The sequence below is a fragment of the Macroventuria anomochaeta genome, assembly GCF_010093625.1.
Source record: "Macroventuria anomochaeta strain CBS 525.71 unplaced genomic scaffold BU25scaffold_3, whole genome shotgun sequence".
Taxonomy (NCBI): domain Eukaryota; kingdom Fungi; phylum Ascomycota; class Dothideomycetes; order Pleosporales; family Didymellaceae; genus Macroventuria; species Macroventuria anomochaeta.
Window position 1 is genome coordinate 1,228,837 of NW_022985364.1, and position 18,398 is coordinate 1,247,234.

At 53.9% G+C, this 18,398-nt stretch overlaps 8 protein-coding genes and 1 non-coding gene across 9 annotated transcripts; 4 read left to right on the forward strand and 5 right to left on the reverse strand.

Moving 5' to 3' along the window:
* Positions 1-90: 90 nt before the first annotated feature.
* BU25DRAFT_406874 (uncharacterized protein) lies at positions 91-2,102 on the forward strand (the record flags this gene model as incomplete). Its single annotated transcript, XM_033705389.1, has 2 exons — positions 91-294; positions 486-2,102. The coding sequence occupies 2 exons, from the start codon at positions 94-96 to the stop codon at positions 1,785-1,787; spliced, it is 1,503 nt and encodes a 500-aa protein (XP_033566511.1). The 3' UTR covers positions 1,788-2,102.
* Positions 2,103-3,383: 1,281 nt separating this feature from the next.
* On the forward strand, positions 3,384-3,472 carry BU25DRAFT_t20. The gene has a single exon. It is a non-coding gene; the product is annotated as a tRNA-Ile (tRNA).
* Positions 3,473-4,167: 695 nt separating this feature from the next.
* On the forward strand, positions 4,168-6,472 carry BU25DRAFT_359208 (uncharacterized protein). Its single transcript, XM_033703632.1, has 2 exons — positions 4,168-5,074; positions 5,126-6,472. Exons 1-2 carry the CDS (start codon positions 4,433-4,435, stop codon positions 6,374-6,376), a joined length of 1,893 nt encoding a protein of 630 aa, XP_033566512.1. The 5' UTR covers positions 4,168-4,432; the 3' UTR covers positions 6,377-6,472.
* Positions 6,473-7,278: 806 nt separating this feature from the next.
* Positions 7,279-7,732, reverse strand: BU25DRAFT_149421 (uncharacterized protein). Its single transcript, XM_033700617.1, has one exon. It carries the CDS (start codon positions 7,605-7,607, stop codon positions 7,371-7,373), a length of 237 nt encoding a protein of 78 aa, XP_033566513.1. The 5' UTR covers positions 7,608-7,732; the 3' UTR covers positions 7,279-7,370.
* Positions 7,733-7,856: 124 nt separating this feature from the next.
* BU25DRAFT_454668 (uncharacterized protein) lies at positions 7,857-8,348 on the forward strand (the record flags this gene model as incomplete). The annotated part of the gene is made up of 1 exon (XM_033709883.1): positions 7,857-8,348. One exon carries the CDS (start codon positions 7,857-7,859, stop codon positions 8,346-8,348), a length of 492 nt encoding a protein of 163 aa, XP_033566514.1.
* Positions 8,349-8,403: 55 nt separating this feature from the next.
* On the reverse strand, positions 8,404-11,220 carry BU25DRAFT_475787 (uncharacterized protein; the record flags this gene model as incomplete). The annotated part of the gene is made up of 4 exons (XM_033710936.1): positions 8,404-9,367; positions 9,429-9,669; positions 9,860-9,875; positions 9,925-11,220. The coding sequence occupies 4 exons, from the start codon at positions 11,218-11,220 to the stop codon at positions 8,698-8,700; spliced, it is 2,223 nt and encodes a 740-aa protein (XP_033566515.1). The 3' UTR covers positions 8,404-8,697.
* A 452-nt stretch (positions 11,221-11,672) lies between these two features.
* On the reverse strand, positions 11,673-12,933 carry BU25DRAFT_428205 (uncharacterized protein; the record flags this gene model as incomplete). The annotated part of the gene is made up of 3 exons (XM_033708493.1): positions 11,673-12,246; positions 12,296-12,765; positions 12,880-12,933. 3 exons carry the CDS (start codon positions 12,931-12,933, stop codon positions 11,673-11,675), a joined length of 1,098 nt encoding a protein of 365 aa, XP_033566516.1.
* Positions 12,934-13,164: 231 nt separating this feature from the next.
* Positions 13,165-15,635, reverse strand: BU25DRAFT_406879 (uncharacterized protein). Its single transcript, XM_033705390.1, has one exon. It carries the CDS (start codon positions 15,144-15,146, stop codon positions 13,296-13,298), a length of 1,851 nt encoding a protein of 616 aa, XP_033566517.1. The 5' UTR covers positions 15,147-15,635; the 3' UTR covers positions 13,165-13,295.
* A 138-nt stretch (positions 15,636-15,773) lies between these two features.
* BU25DRAFT_437062 (G patch domain-containing protein 1) lies at positions 15,774-18,118 on the reverse strand (the record flags this gene model as incomplete). Its single annotated transcript, XM_033708982.1, has 2 exons — positions 15,774-17,862; positions 17,916-18,118. The coding sequence occupies 2 exons, from the start codon at positions 18,116-18,118 to the stop codon at positions 15,951-15,953; spliced, it is 2,115 nt and encodes a 704-aa protein (XP_033566518.1). The 3' UTR covers positions 15,774-15,950.
* Between the last annotated feature and the right edge of the window lie 280 nt (positions 18,119-18,398).

Below are 18,398 nucleotides of genomic sequence, written 5' to 3' on the forward strand. Positions count from 1 at the left end.
CTGCAAGACGGCCAGCAACCGCCGCCGCACCAGCAGCACCAGCAACCACCGCAGCAGCCCATGGGCTCGCCGCTGCCTCCGCCGCAGCACGCAATGCAGCAGCACTACCCCCCGCCGGGCTATGCGCACCCAGGGCAGACCATGAACATGGGGCCCGCGCAGTACAATGCGATGCGTTACCAGCTGCCCCCGCAACCGGGTGACCAGCGCGTGCTGTCCGGCGGTCGCCATAAGAAAGAGATCAAGCGTCGCACCAAGACCGGGTGCCTCACATGTCGCAAGAGAAGAATCAAGGTGAGTGCGGACTTCAATGGCCTGCGATTGGCAGACGCGTCGTGACGCGTGAGGTGCGAGGTGTCGCTTCGCAGAGACAGCGGTCGTTGCTCCTAACCGAGCCACCATGAAGCGAGCGAGCCGAACTATCGACACCTCTAACCTGACCTCGCAACATCAACTGCACATGCGCTAACATTCACTGAACGCAGTGCGACGAAGCGCATCCAACCTGCAGAAACTGCCAGAAGAGCAAGCGCGAGTGTCTTGGGTACGACCCCATCTTTAAGCAGCAGCCCGGTCCGGCCCAGATACAGCCAGCGCCCAACTCTGCACCAACACCACATTCCTCGACTCCACCCGTGCCCGCGCAAGCCCCACCTGCACCTGCCAACTTCCAAAGTCAGGTCCCTCAAGGGTATGCGCCTGCCTCCTCTGCCGGCTACGCACCTGCCGCCGCTGCCCCTAGTGCTACCCATGACCCTCAAGCTTTCAACGCCATCGACCCTGCACTCGCTGCCGCCGCAGTACCTGGAATGCATCCAAGTCAACCACAGTACAACGGCGTGCCAATGGACCCTGCAATGAGGCAACAGAGCTACGCGCACCCGCCGCCTCCACCAGAGCCGCTCAAGGGCAAACGACTCAACATCGCTGACATCTTTGGCATTTGCAACCACAGCCCACCAGAAGTCCCTCCCCGGACAGCTCCACCACCACCTGAGATTGACCAGGAGTTCTCTCAGATCTTCGTCAACGACTATGTCCAAGGTCTCGACTACATGCTGCAAACGACGTGGTTTTCGAAGGACAGCAACGCCGTTCACCGCATCTTCACCAACCAGGCCCTGCACGAGGAGGCTGCTTTCTTCACAGAAACGATCAAGACGCAGAACAGTGCAGCAGACATGTCAAGCGTTTTCAGTCAAGAGGCTCGACTTATCTGGCACTTGCTAGGGTCGTGCAAGCTCCCATCACCGGCTACCAATGGTGTCAAGCCTGAGGAGGGCGATGCGCACCCCGCACAGTCTGAGGAAGCAGTGCTGAGAGAAGTCCGCGCTCGATTCGATGTACTGGAAGCTTTGCTGACCAACTCGAACCTTGAGATAAATCCTCTACGTGATATCTCATACCCCGAAGACATTCACGAGGAGAAGAAACACGAGATTGATTTCTGGCTCAACCTTGGCGACTTCGTCCGCTATGCTGGCGATGAGCGTGCACCGCCTGGCGCTGCAGACATTGCTCTTGGTACGATGCGCACAGTGCTGCGTGTACAGGAAGTGCGAGACGCCATCTACTCGATAGCCGTTGCCCGACACTACGGAGCGCGGATAGGAGGCTTTCCGAACGCGCTACCACAGTTAATGGACCCACACGAGGACAGCGACTTAAGCAAGCTTCATGTTGCTATGTCCTTCATCAGCCACGAAAGCCGTGCAGGCTCACAGCAAGTCTTGGCTCGCATCTGTGACATGGCCATGCTGTCTTGGGCGGTGGCCAGAAGTCCTTAGTATGGCAAACCAACCTTGCGGACTTTCTTGGTTGAGAGCGGCTCACCACGTGCATGGATCCTCTCCAAGTTCTGACGATCTTTCAGGCTGTATCTGTACCACTAGCGGTCGGAACATTGTTTTACATTATTGCATGCATGCCGCTTATGCGGTCGTTATATCCCCCTGGTTTTCTTCTTTTGCATTCGCTACGCCACTCTTGGCTACCTTCTTGTGGATTATACACACTTATCCCCCAACTACTTTGTTCGATCGAAATACCTGCATATAGCGAGGGAGCTGGTGGTTCTGGCAGTAAGAAACGTACAACAATACCCATTTCGGTTCGACCACGCTCAGTCTCGACCTACACAGGTGACATTATCTTACTCTGCAACATCGTTGTTAACTCATCAACTCCAGCACAGTGGAAAGCAATGAGCACGAAACGAGCATGCGTCTGTTGCGTCAGTCGAGCGGGTCCTGACAGTTCGTATTCGATTCACCGCCATTCCAGTGCAACAGCCGGAACGTTCTCTCGGTTCCTTCGGTACCATGCCAGCAGACGCGTAATCTTCATTGAATCTTGAACATGAAGGGCACTCAGCCACTTCGACAACACATTGCTCGCAACTTCTTAACACACCAAATGCATCAGCTTGAAACTCAATCTCGCCGATCATATTCAGCCTATTTTGTTACAAAGCAATCTGCGCTGCCCACAGCACCCGCTCACCATTCTCAACAACGCAGCCATTACAACATCACCAAGTACCACACAACAGCTGCTTCGGAGAATATCCACTCCCCCGGTTCACATGCCAACGCCTCACCGCTGATCACCACTGCTGTGACCCTCCAACCATCGTCACCAGCGGTAAGCTTAATCAAACGCTGGTCCAACGCTGATTAGCGAGCCCATTCGGCTCCCAGCCCGGCGTTGCAAAACCGCGACACGAACATATGGTCTGTGGTCGTGGCACACGGGCGTTTGGGCTTGATCGGCCGCCCACTTATTCGAGTGGAGAAGGTTCTACGCTGGCCATAGAATCTTGAGGGTGGTGTAGGATGTCGAGTGGATGGGGCTGTGTGGTGAGATGTGAGGCAGTGAGATCGCACGGCATATGCGATGGCAATCAAATACCCACTCTTAGCCGTGGGATCCTGGTTTGACAGCTCCGGCGTTCCGAGTGGGTGTCCCTTACGATCATGCTTGGGGTGTCTCTTACGGTCATAATTGGGGTGTTCTGAGTGTGAATGCTGGAGGGGACGTGAGTTACACTGCACGCTCAAGACTGACTGGCAAGTAGACTTTGGCCGACAGCGGGACTGACGAACATCCGCTGACTGGGTCCAAAATACAATGTGAATCAGAAGCATTTGGGGGACGATTCCAAGTTACCTCGACCATGAAGACCGTAATAGGGTCCAATCGAATAAATCTCTGCAGCTACCCCACAATCGCCAGACCAGCGCAAGCATTAGCATCCCTGGCTCAATTTTGCAACTTTGACAATTGGATCTCCCTCCTCAAGAGCGTCAATGTTGCTGCAAAGGGGATATATGCTACTATTATAAATGTTATTGTCACATTGTCTTCCATCGAAACAACAGATCGGTCGCTTAGCTCAGTTGGTTAGAGCGTGGTGCTAATAGTTCACATCCTTGATACGCCAAGGTCGCGAGTTCGACCCTCGTAGTGACCAGTTTCTTTTTACCACCACGTGGTTGTTTATTTCCATTGATGGGGATGACATAAATCTTTTGCTTCCATGACCTGTTATGCTTGTAGGCACTGTTGCTGCAATCGGAGTTGGGCCATATGTTTTTGCTTTGGTGAAACAGCATTGCGTAATGACACTCAAGATTTACGCCTCCTCAAAATCACAAAGCTTCCGTGGTCAACATGCAGCATTTTGACAGATTGACGGTGATAATAGGCAGAGCAGAAGCAGCCTACAATTTCCGGAGAAACTTCTGGGCCCTTCAGCCTCGCCTTTGAATGACAAGGTGATTGTGCCCTCGAAGCACAACCTCGCCAGATCCATTCTGACGCCGTGATCTGACCTTCGTACGAGGCCTTCTCAATCGAGCCCTTTGCAACATCGCCAGCTTCATGGAAGGTAATTGCGGGAAATGTTAGCGTCGGAATGAGGGGGATCGACGAGACTCAAAGAACGAGCTAACTCCGCGCGGCATGATAACCGGCTGGCCTCATGAAGCATGAGCGTTGGCTGACTTAGCGGCGCAGGTGACTTGTCCAGAGATTCGGCTTTCATACACAAGCGCCAAGCCTCATCCGGCCAGATCTAAACTCAAGAAGGGCCAGTGCAGCGACCGTCTTGGCAACAAAGTGCCGTGCAGCAATTCCGCCCACACTCCCCGCAACATGACGGTACGCCTGCTCGGCGCGTCCATCTAGGTCGAGCTTCGCGATCTCCTACAACCGATTTTATTGCCGGCCAGATTCCAGTCCCGTGTTTCTTGCCATGATGCTGTCTGACACTAGCGGCGTCCTTACCGGGCGTTTCTTAAAGCTGTCGACGCCGCTGCTCCCAAGCTGATCAGCACTGTATACTTCTACACCAGTTGATACCCGCAAGCGCTTCTCTGCTGGTTGCCTCGTACCCTGCCTGCCCCCATATACACATATAATTCCAAGTACAATGGCGGTCGAAAACTACGACATCGTCATCGTCGGTGCTGGACCGGTCGGTCTCTGTCTCTCCACATGTCTGTCAAGATGGGGATACAAGATCAAGCACATCGACAACCGACCTGAACCCACAGCGACTGGACGTGCAGATGGTATCCAACCCCGATCGCTCGACCTTCTGCGCAACATGGGTCTGAAGCGCAAGATCATGGCACACGAGCCTGCGAAGGTCTACGAAGTCGCTTTCTGGGATCCAAGCTCGAAGGGTGGCATCGTCCAGACCGGCACATGGGCTAGCTGCCCGAAGTTCATTGACGCAAGATACCCGTTCACAACGCTCCTGCACCAGGGTCTCATTGAGAGAGTGTTCATTGAGGACATTGAGAAGAACGGAAACACAGTTCAGAGGCCGTGGACGATTACTGGTTTCAAAAACGACGGAAAGGATGCCACATACCCTGTCGAAGTCAATCTTGCTCATGTTGATGGCACACATTCTGAGACCGTACGAGCGAAGTACCTCTTCAGTGGAGAGGGCGCAAGGAGTTTTGTAAGGGATCAGCTTGGTGTCAAGATCAGGTACAAGGATCCCATTGCGCATGTTTGGGGTGTCATGGATGGTGTTGTTAGGACGAACTTCCCTGACATCAAGGTATGTCATTCTCCACGTTGAGTACTCGTGAGTGAGGACTAACAAAACCAGATGAAATGCACAATCCATTCTGACGCTGGATCCATCATGATCATTCCTCGCGAGGACAACATGGTCCGTCTCTACATCCAGGTCGCCAGCTCCACAGACAAGGACTGGAACCCCCGCAAACAGGCGACTGCAGAGGAGGTGCAAGAGAAGGCGAAGGCAATTCTGAAGCCCTACGAGATTACATGGGACCGCGTTGAGTGGTTTTCTGTCTACCCCATCGGCCAGGGTATCGCTGAGAAGTACACACTGGACGAGCGCGTCTTCATGGGTGGAGACGCTTGCCATACACATTCGCCAAAGGCTGGTCAGGGTATGAATACAGCATTCCTTGACGCTGTGAACCTCGCCTGGAAGATTCACCACGTTGAGTCTGGATGGGCGCCTCGCTCCAGCCTTTCCACCTACGAGTCTGAACGCCAGCTCATCGCCGAAACACTGCTTGACTTCGACGCGCGGTACGCAAAGCTCTTCTCTGCACGCATTCCCTCTGCTGGCGAAGTTGCCGGCGCATCCTCCGGTGAGGGTGAGGAGAATGAATTCATCAAGACATTCAAAGCAAGCTGCGAGTTCACATCAGGCTACGGCGTCGCATACAACCCCAACTCCATCAACTGGGGCCCCGAGCACCCCGCCCAGCATCCTCTGATCCTGCAATACCAGAAGGGCACCGCACTCAGGACGGGACGCATCCTCATCCCGGCAACCGTGACACGCGTGGTAGACGCCAACGTCGTGGACCTCGAGCAAGAAATCCCCCTGAACGGCTCCTACCGTGTCTTCGTCTTCGGCGGCGCCCTCAGCCAAACCGCCACCGCACTCAAAAATCTTGCATCCCACATGTCCGCCCCCTCATCCTTCTTCTCGAACTTCCTCTACAAAGACGTCGACACCTCAGACCGCTACCATGAGAAGCACAACCCGCACACTTCCTTCCTCTCGCTCGCCATTGTCCTCAATGCGCCTCGCGCAAAGATTCACATCGATGAGCAGCTGCCCAAGATCCTTGCGCGCTACGCAGACCATGTCTATGCTGATGATGTGTGGGATGTAAGAGTGCCGGATGCGAAGGCCGCGGCGCACGCGAAGATGGGGCTTGATGAGAACAAGGGTGGTGTTGTGGTTGTTAGACCTGATGGGTATGTTGGTGTTGTTGTCAAGCTCGAAGAGGGTAGCGGGACAGCAGATGCGTTGAATAAGTACTTTGGGGCTGTCACAGGGAAGAAGCTTGGTGGTGAGAGGGCGAGCTTGTAATGAGGTGGTTTGACCGGCTTTTTATGTTCACGTTTGCATAGCGTTCTTGTTGAATTTATACTTGTACATACCACGATCTCGAGATGAGAGAAAAACATGACCATGTCTGGTTTCAAGAACAGCACCCTAAAGCAGCTGAGCGCACTCTCTTTCCTATTGCCCTCACATTGCACTCTATTCCTTTCCCTGCAACTTCTGCTTGACCAGCGTCTCCATGGAGCACTAGTGCTCGACGAACCTTTGGCTCTCTCTAGTAGCATCTCCTTCCTCTACTCAGCAGCCTGCAACATCATCCCGTCTCTTTTGGCTCTGCTTCCCACCTTGACTGTCTCCCTCCCCTTCATCCTTCGCCCTCTCCCTCTGCAGAACCACGCTGTCCAACCGGTAATTCGACTCCTGGAGGCAGTCGAGAGGGAATTAATGTCGTGGTGTTCGTCGATGAGTTCCGAAGCCTGAAGGTTGTCAAGAAGGTCGGAGTGGAAGTGGAAGATGGTGCAGGGCCACCCGACGCTGTCGAGGGTACGATGTGGTATGTGTGCGGTCAAGGGACGTGTGTCGGCAGTACGACACCAGGTGCATCGACTGAGGCATGGGCTCGCGGTAGAGGCATGAACAACCTTGTCGTCTTGAGAGTGCCGGGCGGAAATAGCGGTGTAATTCGTGCAGGTGCGAGTTCTGTGATGTGATTGTGGGCATGGTGGTGTAGAGTGATCATGCTCGAATTTTTTTTATTGAGATATTTCGTGGTGAGGGTTTTGGGATCAGGGGAAGTCAGTCCTGGTTCCGATCGTGGGTGCCTAACTTCTCGACCACACGCGGATGTTGTATGTCAGAGCTGTAGCTTCACAAGATATAAATAGTGTGAAAATAACGAATTGCGGTTCTATAAGTCTAAAGATGCTACACGAGCGTTCTTTGGCAACGATGATGCCAACCCCAGGCTAGATACAACAGACAAACGAGATCACAAATCAGCCAACAGAACCTTTACGCTTTATTTGTCTCCTTCCACCTCTCTTAGCCACCTCTTGCATTTGTCGTACTGCTTCCAGTCAATCTGCTTCTTGTTAGCCACATATTGCGTGTCGTCGGTTACAAAATCACCTTTGTCTTCTTCGTAATCATCGTTTGGGTTATTATCCCCAGCAGCCTGGACAGTGACGCGACTAATCAATTTTGGTACCGGGCCGTTGGGTTGGTTGTCGGTTTCCGTGCTGCGGATGCCCTTCATTTCCAGATCAGGTACATGCTAGAGGTGGTCAGTGAACCACGGTTCTGTGAATAACCAACCAAAACTCCTACCCCTCACGGTGCTGCAGACAAATCTTCAGACCGCAGGATATACGCAGCGAAAATTCACTTCTCCCCACGGTAAACCAAATCACACTCTGACTCTTTCAAAAGGGATATATTAACCTCCGAATACCTCCAGGCCCACCCTCGTACTAAACTCCAACCACCACTTCAGATCTCCACCACAATGCCCATTCCCAAATTCAAAGTGAAGCTCAGGTTCATTCCTGTCCCTTCGTATCCCTCTACAACTCGACGTACACCCCTAGTGCCGATGCGACGGCCACCAGCACCTCCTCCCTTCTCCAAAGCTTCCCTACCGAAACTCATCAGCACCATCCTGGTGCGCTTCGGCCTTCTGAACACGAAAACCGCTTGGCCTCTCCTCCTGTTAGGTAAAGATACCCAGCCAGCGGATCTCAGTCCAGTCATCACCCTTATCAGGTCATCGGTCAAAGACCAAACAGATGCCGGACTGTACTATCTTCTATTGCACAAGCTTGACGAACACTTCGCTCGGCTGGCTCCTCTGCAGGCGACTGCGCAGATGGAAAGTGAGTCGGGGAGACAATCAGACCGTGAATCTCTCCACGCTTTGGAAAGCGGGTGGGAGAAGTATGAGTATCGACAGGAGATGAGGATACGAGAGGATGGGGAGAGGGATAGGCGGGGGAGGTAGATCGAGAGGAATAGAGGGGATTTGATGAGTTTTTTTTGCGCTGAGGAAGAGGATGAATGGTGCTGGGGAGAGTGGAGAGGAGGATGGAGGGGGGAGTCAGGGGACGGTGGTTAGGAGGCGGGATGGGCTGGGAGAGTGATGGAACGTGCTTGATAATGTCCTCGGATGAGGATCGTTCGTAGGAATAGACTTTCTTGAATGACTTCACGCTGTTGTATCAAGTGCGGAAGTCTATCGATCTGGAGACAGTGCGGTGGAAGTAGCAGCTTGAAATCATTGTCAGGCATACGTGCTCATCCAATCGACTCAACTTCTTCTCTTTAATTATCATTCTGCTACCGCCAATCTTTTACGGCAGCCCCCTCCCCGAATTAACAGCATCAGCCAACTGACTAGTCCCCGGCCGATTCTCCGCATACCGTTCATAACTATCCAAATACAGCTCATCCGTACTCGTTGTCGCCCTCACACTCGGCTCATTATCAATAGCATCAACCCACTTCTTCCACCTGCTCCCCTCCTCGGGCTCCGGCCATCCACGGTACGGACCCAGCACGCGGCGCAGCCGCAGCACCCAGGGCGCGATCTGCACATCGACGAAGGAGATTTGCGGGCCCAGGAAGAAGGGGCCGGTGGAGTCGGTGGCGGAGACCAGTTTGTTGATTTGGTCGCGGAGTTCTTTTGCATACTCCACCTGATCATGTTGATCCTGGGCCTGCAAGAGCTTGTAGAACATCGGGATCACGTGTCGGTTGACGTGGTCAGACCATAAGCGGCTTGTAGCGCGAGTCTGTGGGTCTGGGGGTAGGAGGTGCTCGCCAGTGTTTAGGTCCTCGAGGTACTCCATAATGACGGTGGACTCGTGGGTGCTCCATGTTGGGCCGTGACGGAGGGCGGGGACGAGGCCGCGTGGGTTCACGTCTAATAGGGATTGGGGTTTCTTGTAGGGATCTACTTCGATATACTGGTAGGGTATGGCTTTGTGTTCCAGAGATATCCAGACACGCTGAACGAAGGGGCTGGAGGGTGTTAACATGAATGATGGGACAATATTTGATGGATAGTATAGGCATTACGTACCAGAAGCAGCTACCGTACAGCTTGAGATCTTCTTCTTTGGCATGGTTCTTGACAGTTGTCAAAGCATTACCCGTGGCTTTCTTGTGGTATGTCTTCTTGGAAGAGTCTCCACCCTGATTCATGTCGGTCATTATGGACGATGATGATGTAAAGCGAACAGATGACAACCGCGGTCGTGGATGTACGATAAAGCACAGAGGGAAGGTGTCAAGATGAGGACCAGCAGCAAGTGGAGTGCAAGCTGGAAGCGATTTTGCAAGATGTCGAGAAGCAGACCGCGATATTCTGGGAAGTGAATACATGGAAGATGGTGCAGATGCACGGTGGCTGATATATGAAATGGAGTAACAGAACCCCTCGGAAGATCATGCGTTGCATCCCACCATCAAAATGATGTCATAGGTGAGTTCATGCATACATGTCGTGCTCACAGAAACAACGAACAAACTACATGCATGGGAGTAGACGCGTAAAAGTATAGTAGAGGTAGACTTACCTGCATTTTCTTCACCTCCATCTCGTTCTTCGCAAAAGTCCTCACCACGATGTTCTTCTTCACGCGATCACTTTCTTCAAGCGTGTGTTTATGCGGCCCTGCAACACCATCTCCTTTCCCATTCCCTCCATTGCCGTTGACTCTTTGAAGGGTGTAGAACTTCTTCGGCGGGGGCCCAGATAACGGCGGCGGCGCAGGCGCATACAAGCTCGTTCCCGGCTGCACCATGTCTGGCTGCATATCCCACGGTGACATGGGCTGTTGCGGCATCATCTGCGGCTGGCGGAAGAACATGCTCTGGTCTGGTGTTGCACCTGCTGCTCCAGGCTGATTCGAAGTCATGGACATGGGGCCCTCTTCTTCAATGATAGGTGGTGGATGGCCCATTTGCTCCTCGTACTCCTCCTGGTTGAAGAACTCGGTGATCTTGATCTTGACATTGCACAGGTCTCGCTCGCGCGCGACTCGTTTGCGCTTTCTTTTTTCTGGGTCTGTGGACTTTTTTGTGCCTGGTGGGCGGCCCTTTAGTCGGCAGTCCCAGTAGTGCGACACGAAGCTCTTGCGCTTGTGCCGCTGTGTCGAGCGGTGCGAGTAGACATTGTCGATGTGCGGGAAGTAGGTCTGGAATTGCTCTTCGGTCAGGGTAATTGTGTCGTCGACGTCGAAGAGCCGCTGCCTCCACTCGTCCAGATGCGGCGGGTTTGGAAGAAGCTTGAGGCCTTTGAACTGGCCATGGTTGGCGAGCGTGGCATCGTCGCTGGGGCCGCTCTCGAGAGGCGAACTGTACTGCTGCTGCTGCTGCTGCTGCTGTTGCTGCGGAGACCGTTGGATAGGTGCTTGTTGTATCTGCAGTGGGCGCTGCGCAATGCGCGGGGTGGTGTGGATAGGCGTGTGGACGTGAGAAGTATGGACGTGATGCGCGGGGCCGGTCACCGGACCAGGCGTCAGCGCAAAAGGCGAGCTCGTCGCATGCGCATGGTGGTGAGGATGCTGGACCCGCTGGACCTGCTGGTAAGCCTGCGGCGGGAATGGCTGCGGCGGCAGACCATGGTGCTCGTAGTGTAGCGCCTGTGGTAGCAGCGGTGCCTGCAACAGCTGCAGTGGGGGCTGCTGCGCGGGTCCCCCCAGTGCATCATACTGTTGCTGTTGCTGCTGGTGGAAGAGCTCGTTGGCGTGGAGGCTCTGCAGGTCCTGCGGATTATAGAAGGTCCCATCCGGCGCCTGCTGCAGGTTTGCGAGGCTTCGCGGCTGCACCGTCGCGTGTTGGTGCAGTCGGTCCTGCGATGGCTGCTGCATGACGCTAGCTGAGGAACCACAGGCAGGCCGAGAGATGATGCATCAGTGGATCTGATCCAGAAATGCGGGACATGCGGGACATGCGGGACGTTGACAGGGAGCTCATTATTACAGCGGCGGGAGGCATTCAGCACCAGCAATGTCGTAGACTGGTCGAAGACGGGTCAAAGACGGGTCAAAGACGGGTAGAGGACGGGTAGAAGACGGGTAGACGCATGTGGTTAACTTTACTTTCTTTTTCTGATTCAGCACCACGCTCTAAGTGGCGATGCTGAATCCGTCGCCTGTCGCTAACGAGACCCCTCGGTTTCGCTCTCTACGCAACACTATCGATGAAAGACATTCCGCAGCTTTCTCCAACTGGAGCTGCTTGACTGTACCTAACGCCGTGCCATGCCCTGACCAAGAGAAGCATTATCATGAAACATACAGACCCTGCCACGCGCAATAACTCAAGCATCCCCTGGCAGAAGGTTCGACTTGACCGCGAACATCTTCGATGTGACGCCTGCGGTGAAGCCATCCACCTGCCTCGAGTACTGCTCGACCTGCCTCGAGTTGAGCAGCGTCTCCAGCCTGCTGGGCTCCTGGGGCAGCTTGAACAGCCTCTGCCACTCGTCCTCTGGGAGCAATGGCTGCTTCGAGGCCGACCGCGCAGAGTTCTCGGCCTTGCGCTTCTGCTGCCATGCGGTGATCTTGGTCTGCTCGCGGGCGAGCGAGCGCTGGTAGTACTGGTAGTTGTTGAGCTCGGTGTGGTGGTTCTCGATGCTCTCGAGGAGCAGGTCGCAGGTCTTCTCAAGGAAGGGATCGATGGAGAGGTCGAGCGAGTCGTAGTTGGGGTACAGGGGAGGCTGGGGGGTGTTCTTGTCCTGGAGCAGGGCAGACAGGTTCGGGGGAAAAGCGAGCTCCTCCTTGGGTGCCTGTGTGGGCAGCTGGTGGAGAAGGGAGGTGAGGAGGTGGGAGTTGCGAATGGTAACGGGGAGCTCGAGGAGGATGTCCGAGTACCTGAGGCCGCTCTTCTGCAGGCTGCGCTTGTTAGCTCTTATCGTCTTTACATGGATACTGTCACTCATACCTCTCAGTTGTGAACTTGCCCTCCTTGTACGCTGTCATGAAGGCGGGCGACAGCCTGTATGCGCGCAGATTCATGGCGCCCTCGGAGCTCCTGCTGACGTCGTAGACGAGCGCAACCGTCTTCTCGTCGGGGGCGTTCTGGTAGAAGTACTGGTTCTCGATCGTCTGCAGGTTGACAAAGTTGCCCATGCTTGTGCTTGTGTACCAGCCGACGTTGTTCGCGTCCACATTGACTTCGCGCAGGAACTTGATCATCTCGTTGCTGTATGCGACGTTGTGCTTAGCACGGGGAGCTGAAGCAGCGAGGTTGCTGGCAGAGTCGCTCTGGCCATCGTTCGCAGCGGCGGCTGTCTCGGGGAAGGGGAACGAGTTGGTGATTTCGAGGATGCCGTTCTTCTCCATGCCCACCAGGCTTCCGGTCGCCACGCTGGGAAACGACTTTCCGCTGGCAGTAGCGAGCTTGATAGCCACCTGCAGTCCATTGTCAGCCTCCTATCCGCACTGCTGCATCTCAAGGTGTTATCGCGAAAAGAACAATAGCGGGGCGGCCGGCGGGGTTTTCGCGATAAAAGAGGTCGCACGTACGAGGGCGTCGATTTGGACCGACTTGAAGGTCACTTCTTTTGTGAAATCCGCCATGTTGTCGGTATTACGTGGGAGACGGTGACGTGGGAGTGGGCGGGGCTGCGACGTTGGGCGTTGTTGATGATGGGAGAGAATTGTGAGTCTCCGGGAAGCGCCAAGAGTTACTGTGCGCAACTACCGCGCTAGCGATTTCATTGAGCGTGGACGCTGTTACCTCACTCAACATGGACGATTATCAAGATATGGACAAAGCGCGCCAGAAAGGCTGTTGTGAGCCTCGCTAGACGTTTGTTATCCTAGTGACAAGGCGGTCGCTATGCAGCGCAAACAATGCTATGGTATCCAAACGCTGATGCTGAATGCACATGCAACAAGTCCACCTCTCAGGTCATGAGCGGTCTTCCACTACGTCCACATCAGACCATATCCTGATCTGGGAGCTTTTTGGAGTCTTCAATATCCTCCTCCTCATCCGCTGTCACCGCTGGCTCAGGTGCTCCTGGTGCAGTATCGTCGACTTCGTTGACTACCTCTGTTGATACACACGACACCCCTCCCGCAGTGTTCTTCCTCTTGTGGCCGTATGGGCTCCAGCGTTGGACGATGGGCGGTCGCTGAGGCTTGCGATTGTTCGAGTTGGGGTTCTTGGCGATAGACCCGTCGTCCATACGCTTCCACTCTGTCTCTTTTCCATCGATATGGTCTGATATGTCCGCGTCGTTCTCGTCTTCCCAGATCATCAGATTGGCACCGTTGATCTCCACTGACTTGCTGCCGTTTCGCGGGACAAAGAAAACATCGGACCCGGTTTTGCTGAAGTCTTGCTGCCAGGTATCGTTCTGCTGCAGCTTGAGGATGTAGTCCATGGATAAGGCGTAAAGTACGTTTTCGTCCTTGTCGTAGAGCTCCTTGAGTGGGTAGTCGAGACATGCTAAGCCAAGACTGCAGTCTATGCGGCTCGAAAGCGGATGTATACGTCCGCCGAAGACCTTGGTCTCGAACGCAATACCGCTCTCCGTCCACATGTTGTCGCCCCAAAAGACCTCAGGTTCTGATAATAAGGGATGATCGTGGTGTGGGCCCGACACCTCGCAGAAGTGTGCGATCTCGTGGCTGAGGCAGATAGCGAGGAACAGATTGAACCGCAAAACCATGGCCGGCTCTCGGTAGCGCAAAAGACTCAGCTTCTTTGCGGTGGTGTAGAAGTCTGAGTGCAAGCAAATGCGAGATGTATGGCATTTATCGTTCATCTTGCGTATCAGGCCGTTCTTGTAGTCTCTTACCAATCCCATGGACGCGTAGACGGTTTCTGGCGGTAGAGGGTCGTTGTGAAAGCAGAAGTAGACCGTATCCAACTGGTTGCTCAGAAAATTGTTGAAAGCAACGTGCCGCTCTTCCGACCAAGGGACATCTTCTCGAATGCGATGACATGGCTGACCATACGCTTCCGAGGTTTTGGCACATGGCTCTCGTTCGCCGAATACAAGCGTATGCCAATAGTGTGCAGTCGCTCGAGATGTCAGAAACAATGTCGCAAGCTGCATACCCGGCTTCAGCACTTCGTAGATGTGATCAGGGCATCCATGCCAGTTCTCTGGACGAAAGATGGGGTGAACGTCGTTGTTGAGTGTGTAATTCGGAGATACAACGTTCTCCGCGAACGTAACGGCTTGCTTCTTGATCAACTCGACAGGATCAAATCCAAGCTTGATAGGCCTACGCTTTGCCGCATCTTTGCGGTGACCTAGCAACCGTCGATACTTCTCGAGTGCTTTGCGGTCTGCTATTTGTGCCATGTGATGATTGATAGAGATCGATAGTTGCAACCCGAAGTCTTTCGAAACCTCTATCGTCGAAGGAGTGAAGGATGCAGAGTTGTTGTAGCTGAGCGCATCAGGTAGACCCTGGACAAGTTTGTCGATACACTCATCCATAAGCTTACCCTCCTTCAGCTTGTGAAGGAGCACAGCGTTGTCCCCCCGATCCAAAGCTTGGATGTCGCCTTCCCCTGCGCCAGGCAAAAGCGGTCGCAACTTCTCGGACAACGAAGGTGGTGGACCACATTCTGCAGCTGTAGTGGGTGTCCTGCCACCTGTAGGAGTCCAGTCCATACTGTCGGGGTCCTGATCTTGGAACGCGGCGCTTGATGCATCATGTTGCTCAGGCGGCTCAACTTCTGAATCGACACCCTGTTGAAGTCGTTGTTCAATGAGCTGTGTCGCCTGTAGCATCGCCGCATATGCTTTGCGGTAACGGAAAGGATCCATCCTGGTTGCGTTAGTGTTGACAGTGGAGGTGTTTTAGCCGAGCTGACGTTGGCGGCTGCTCTCGGCCAGGCGTAGAATGGCTCAAGTGGTATGATTGTGTATTTATGGCCGCCGTAAGATAGCCTTTGAACTAGGATCAATCCGAGACAATACGCTTGAGAAGATGTTGTGAGAGGGCGATGTTTCGTCCAAGTATTGTATTCTCAACCACTTCCACTCTGTCTCGAATAGTCTGCAGGTGACAGATGACAGTTCCCGAATCAGCCATTTCACTTGGTCCCTAAGCTCCAAGTACTCGGCTAGGCTGCTATGGGGCTGGAAAAAGTTGCGCTGTAGGGCATGTCTTACTCGGATCGTTGGAAGCGGTCAACGCCCGCAGAAAAGCAAGTCGTGTCTCATCCAAAAGATGCCAACTGATTGATAGCAAGAATTATCGATAGTGCGGTGGAGTTGTTGTCGTTGTCGAGGTCGGTGAGCTAGTGTGTTGTTTAGGCGCTAGGCACGTGCGCCTTCCCACTGCGCTTTCTTCTTGTGGATGGCTCCACAAAAGCCAGCCCTGCACGCTGGTCTTGAATCAGATGGAAAGCAGCGTCGAAGGCTCTTGTTGGTTTCCCGATGGTTGAGCATCGGTAGCACACAGTGAGGTGGTATTTTTCTCTAACTCATAGGAACCTACACTGTAAGCACATGTCATTGGACATTAGAGTCCCTCATGAGTCAAGCTGAATCAGGATTCGCTTAGATTGTAGAAGATCTTAACTGTGGTATTTGGACTTTGTACATTGATCCGAGTCTCCGGTCACGTTACTCATCATCATCATCGTCGTCATCACCGAAGATAGCCTTGAACACGTCTTCAGAAGCTCGCTCATTAGACAGCGCCTCGTTCTTCTCGACATCCACTGTTGCATGCCCAGTAGCTTGCGGTGCAGCCACAGGTACAGGATCCTGAGGTGCCTGACCCATCCAAGCAGGACGTTGCAAGGCTGGCCCGTTTGTCAACACCTCGTGCAGCATCTTGTCCATTGCTGCCTTGGACACGGCTTCTTCCGTCTTCGCTTTGAACCCGTTGTCGCCCTCGAACTCGGCGCCGTGAGGCATATCCGGCGGAGGCTTTACGTTGAAGCGTTTGCATAGCAACCTAGATGGGTGGAAGGGGAAGCTGGTCCTGGTCATGGCGCCATGCATGCCCATCTTTGCGGCCTGTTCTGCGGGGTCCTCAGGTTTCTTTGCTGGCTCCCGTACGAGCGTCTCGGCTGTGGTGCCAGCCGTACTACCACCTAACGTTGACGACGACGAGGAAGTGAACCGTGACGCCATGATGCCGGTCGTGGGTCTGAAGACTTGGGCAGCATGAGCAAACTCTTGTAACTCCTTGACCCAATCAGATGTTGATATACTACTGCTGCGCTCTGGCAAATCGTCTTTCAACCCTGCTCGTAGTTCGAGAAAGCCGACGTATCTCGCACGCTTGGGCAGGTCCTCCGCATATGGCATCCAACCAGTAGCGCCTTTCGCCAACGCCGCAGCAGCAGTGCTCTTGTCCAAAGCTGGCACAAGACTCCAGAGGTCCTTTGGTTGCGCTTCGGCTGCGGGCAGATGTCCCTCAGGCCCTGATTCTCCTCGACCTTGAGGCAGATCAGCTTTGCCAGACAGACCTGCAAGACGATCGCGTGCATCTTTAGGGATGAAATCGAAGATTGATTTGCCAGGCAATTGCTTCTCTCCCAACAGCGCAGAACGACCTTTGGCATCCAGCGTGGAAGCTTTCGCAGCATCTGCCACAGACTGGTATCCTTGCGTGCCTGCATCTACAGAGGCTGATTTCGAGGACTTCCAACCAGGCGGGATCTTGGGCGGCGGGTACTTTGGCTTACTTGCTAGTTCGGCAATATCAGCAGCAAGGACGAAACCTGCCAAGGGGGGTCTTCCATCCATGGATGCTCGATTCAGCAGAGTCAACGCCTTTGTTGATGTCTTCTTCGAGACGAACACGGGACCTTCGCCAGCCCCGGCTTTCGCAAATTTGCTTGGCTTCTTCGCCTTCTTGTCCTTGCCGATAGTCTTGTTGAGAGAGATCTTTGGGCCAAGTTCGTACGGGTCCTCGTCGTCTGAGCCGGTGTCGTTCAGCACACCCACGCCGAAAGATGATTTCTTGGTCGTAGGTTTCTTGACGACTAAGGGCTTTCTTGAGCTCTCAGTAAATTCAAAGTCCAGCGATGTTTTTCGATCTGCTGCCCTCTCTTGCTCCACGCCCAGACGGGCTTCTGACTGATAACCCAAGCCTTTGCGATGCACTTTTTCTCGCGGAATAGGCATAGCTCGGGTGTCCTCCGGCGCGAACATATAACTTGTCGCATCCTTGCCGGCAGCGATGCCATCTTCTAAGCGAGCAGTCCGACTAATCTTTCGGCCAATGCCCTGATTGCGCCTCCAGCCCATCTTTTGCGCCAGCTTTACGCCCATTGCCTCTTCCTGCTTCATGAAGAGACCAAAGAAGCCATCGTTGCCTGCGTCATCTGCATCGCCTATGCCGGCAAAGTTCTGGGCCGTCTCAAGCTGGCGTGTTTCTGCTGCCTCGGCCAGGTCCTCCTCGTCCATGAAGTCTTCGGCTCGCTGCGTCGGCCCTGTGGCTTGGTCTTTGCTGCGGTTTGACCGCGAGGAAACGAACGTCTTAGGTGTCCATCCTTCTTTAGATCCAACTGAATTGAAGTATCTTAGCATAGTCAAGAAGTCTTGCGTTCAGCCAGAGATGGTTCTAAAACTTACCCTGCACTGAAGCCCCCAGTAAAAGCGCCGTGCAGCCTTCTGCGCCCTCGGTCATCCGTCACCGTCTGCTTCCACACGGGTACGAATTCTCCATCGTCTTTATCGTCTGGCAGCTCGGTGCCAAGGGAAACGTAGCTTAGGCCTCCGCGAGCACGCTTCTGTGAGTTCGAGGGAGACGTCGCGCGGGGCCGCTTGTACGCCATGTTGTTTGTTTGGTGGAAGTTCTAGTGAGGTGAGGTGAGGTGATGTCTACGCGACGAAGGTTGCTCTGTACATGTGACTAAGCAACGACAAAAACGTAACCCAGTGCAATTGGACCATTACTCGAGATTTCTTATGATCTATCTCAAAAGTCATTTCAGTGGTCCCGAGAAACATACACACGCATCCACTTCGGCAAACGAGCCCAGTTCCGGACTTGGAGACGCCGTTCCTGAAAATCGTTGTCTTGTATGCCCTGGTCCTGTTGCACATTAGCGTGTA

Bases quoted from the DNA above. Each gene is read 5' to 3' on its own strand.
- BU25DRAFT_406879 (XM_033705390.1), bottom strand. From the start codon at position 15,146: ATGGATCCTTTCCGTTACCGCAAAGCATATGCGGCGATGCTACAGGCG.
- BU25DRAFT_149421 (XM_033700617.1), bottom strand. From the start codon at position 7,607: ATGAAGGGCATCCGCAGCACGGAAACCGACAACCAACCCAACGGCCCG.
- BU25DRAFT_359208 (XM_033703632.1), top strand. From the start codon at position 4,433: ATGGCGGTCGAAAACTACGACATCGTCATCGTCGGTGCTGGACCGGTC. The intron at 5,075-5,125 runs GTATGTCATTCT...TAACAAAACCAG, and splicing joins CGAACTTCCCTGACATCAAG to ATGAAATGCACAATCCATTC.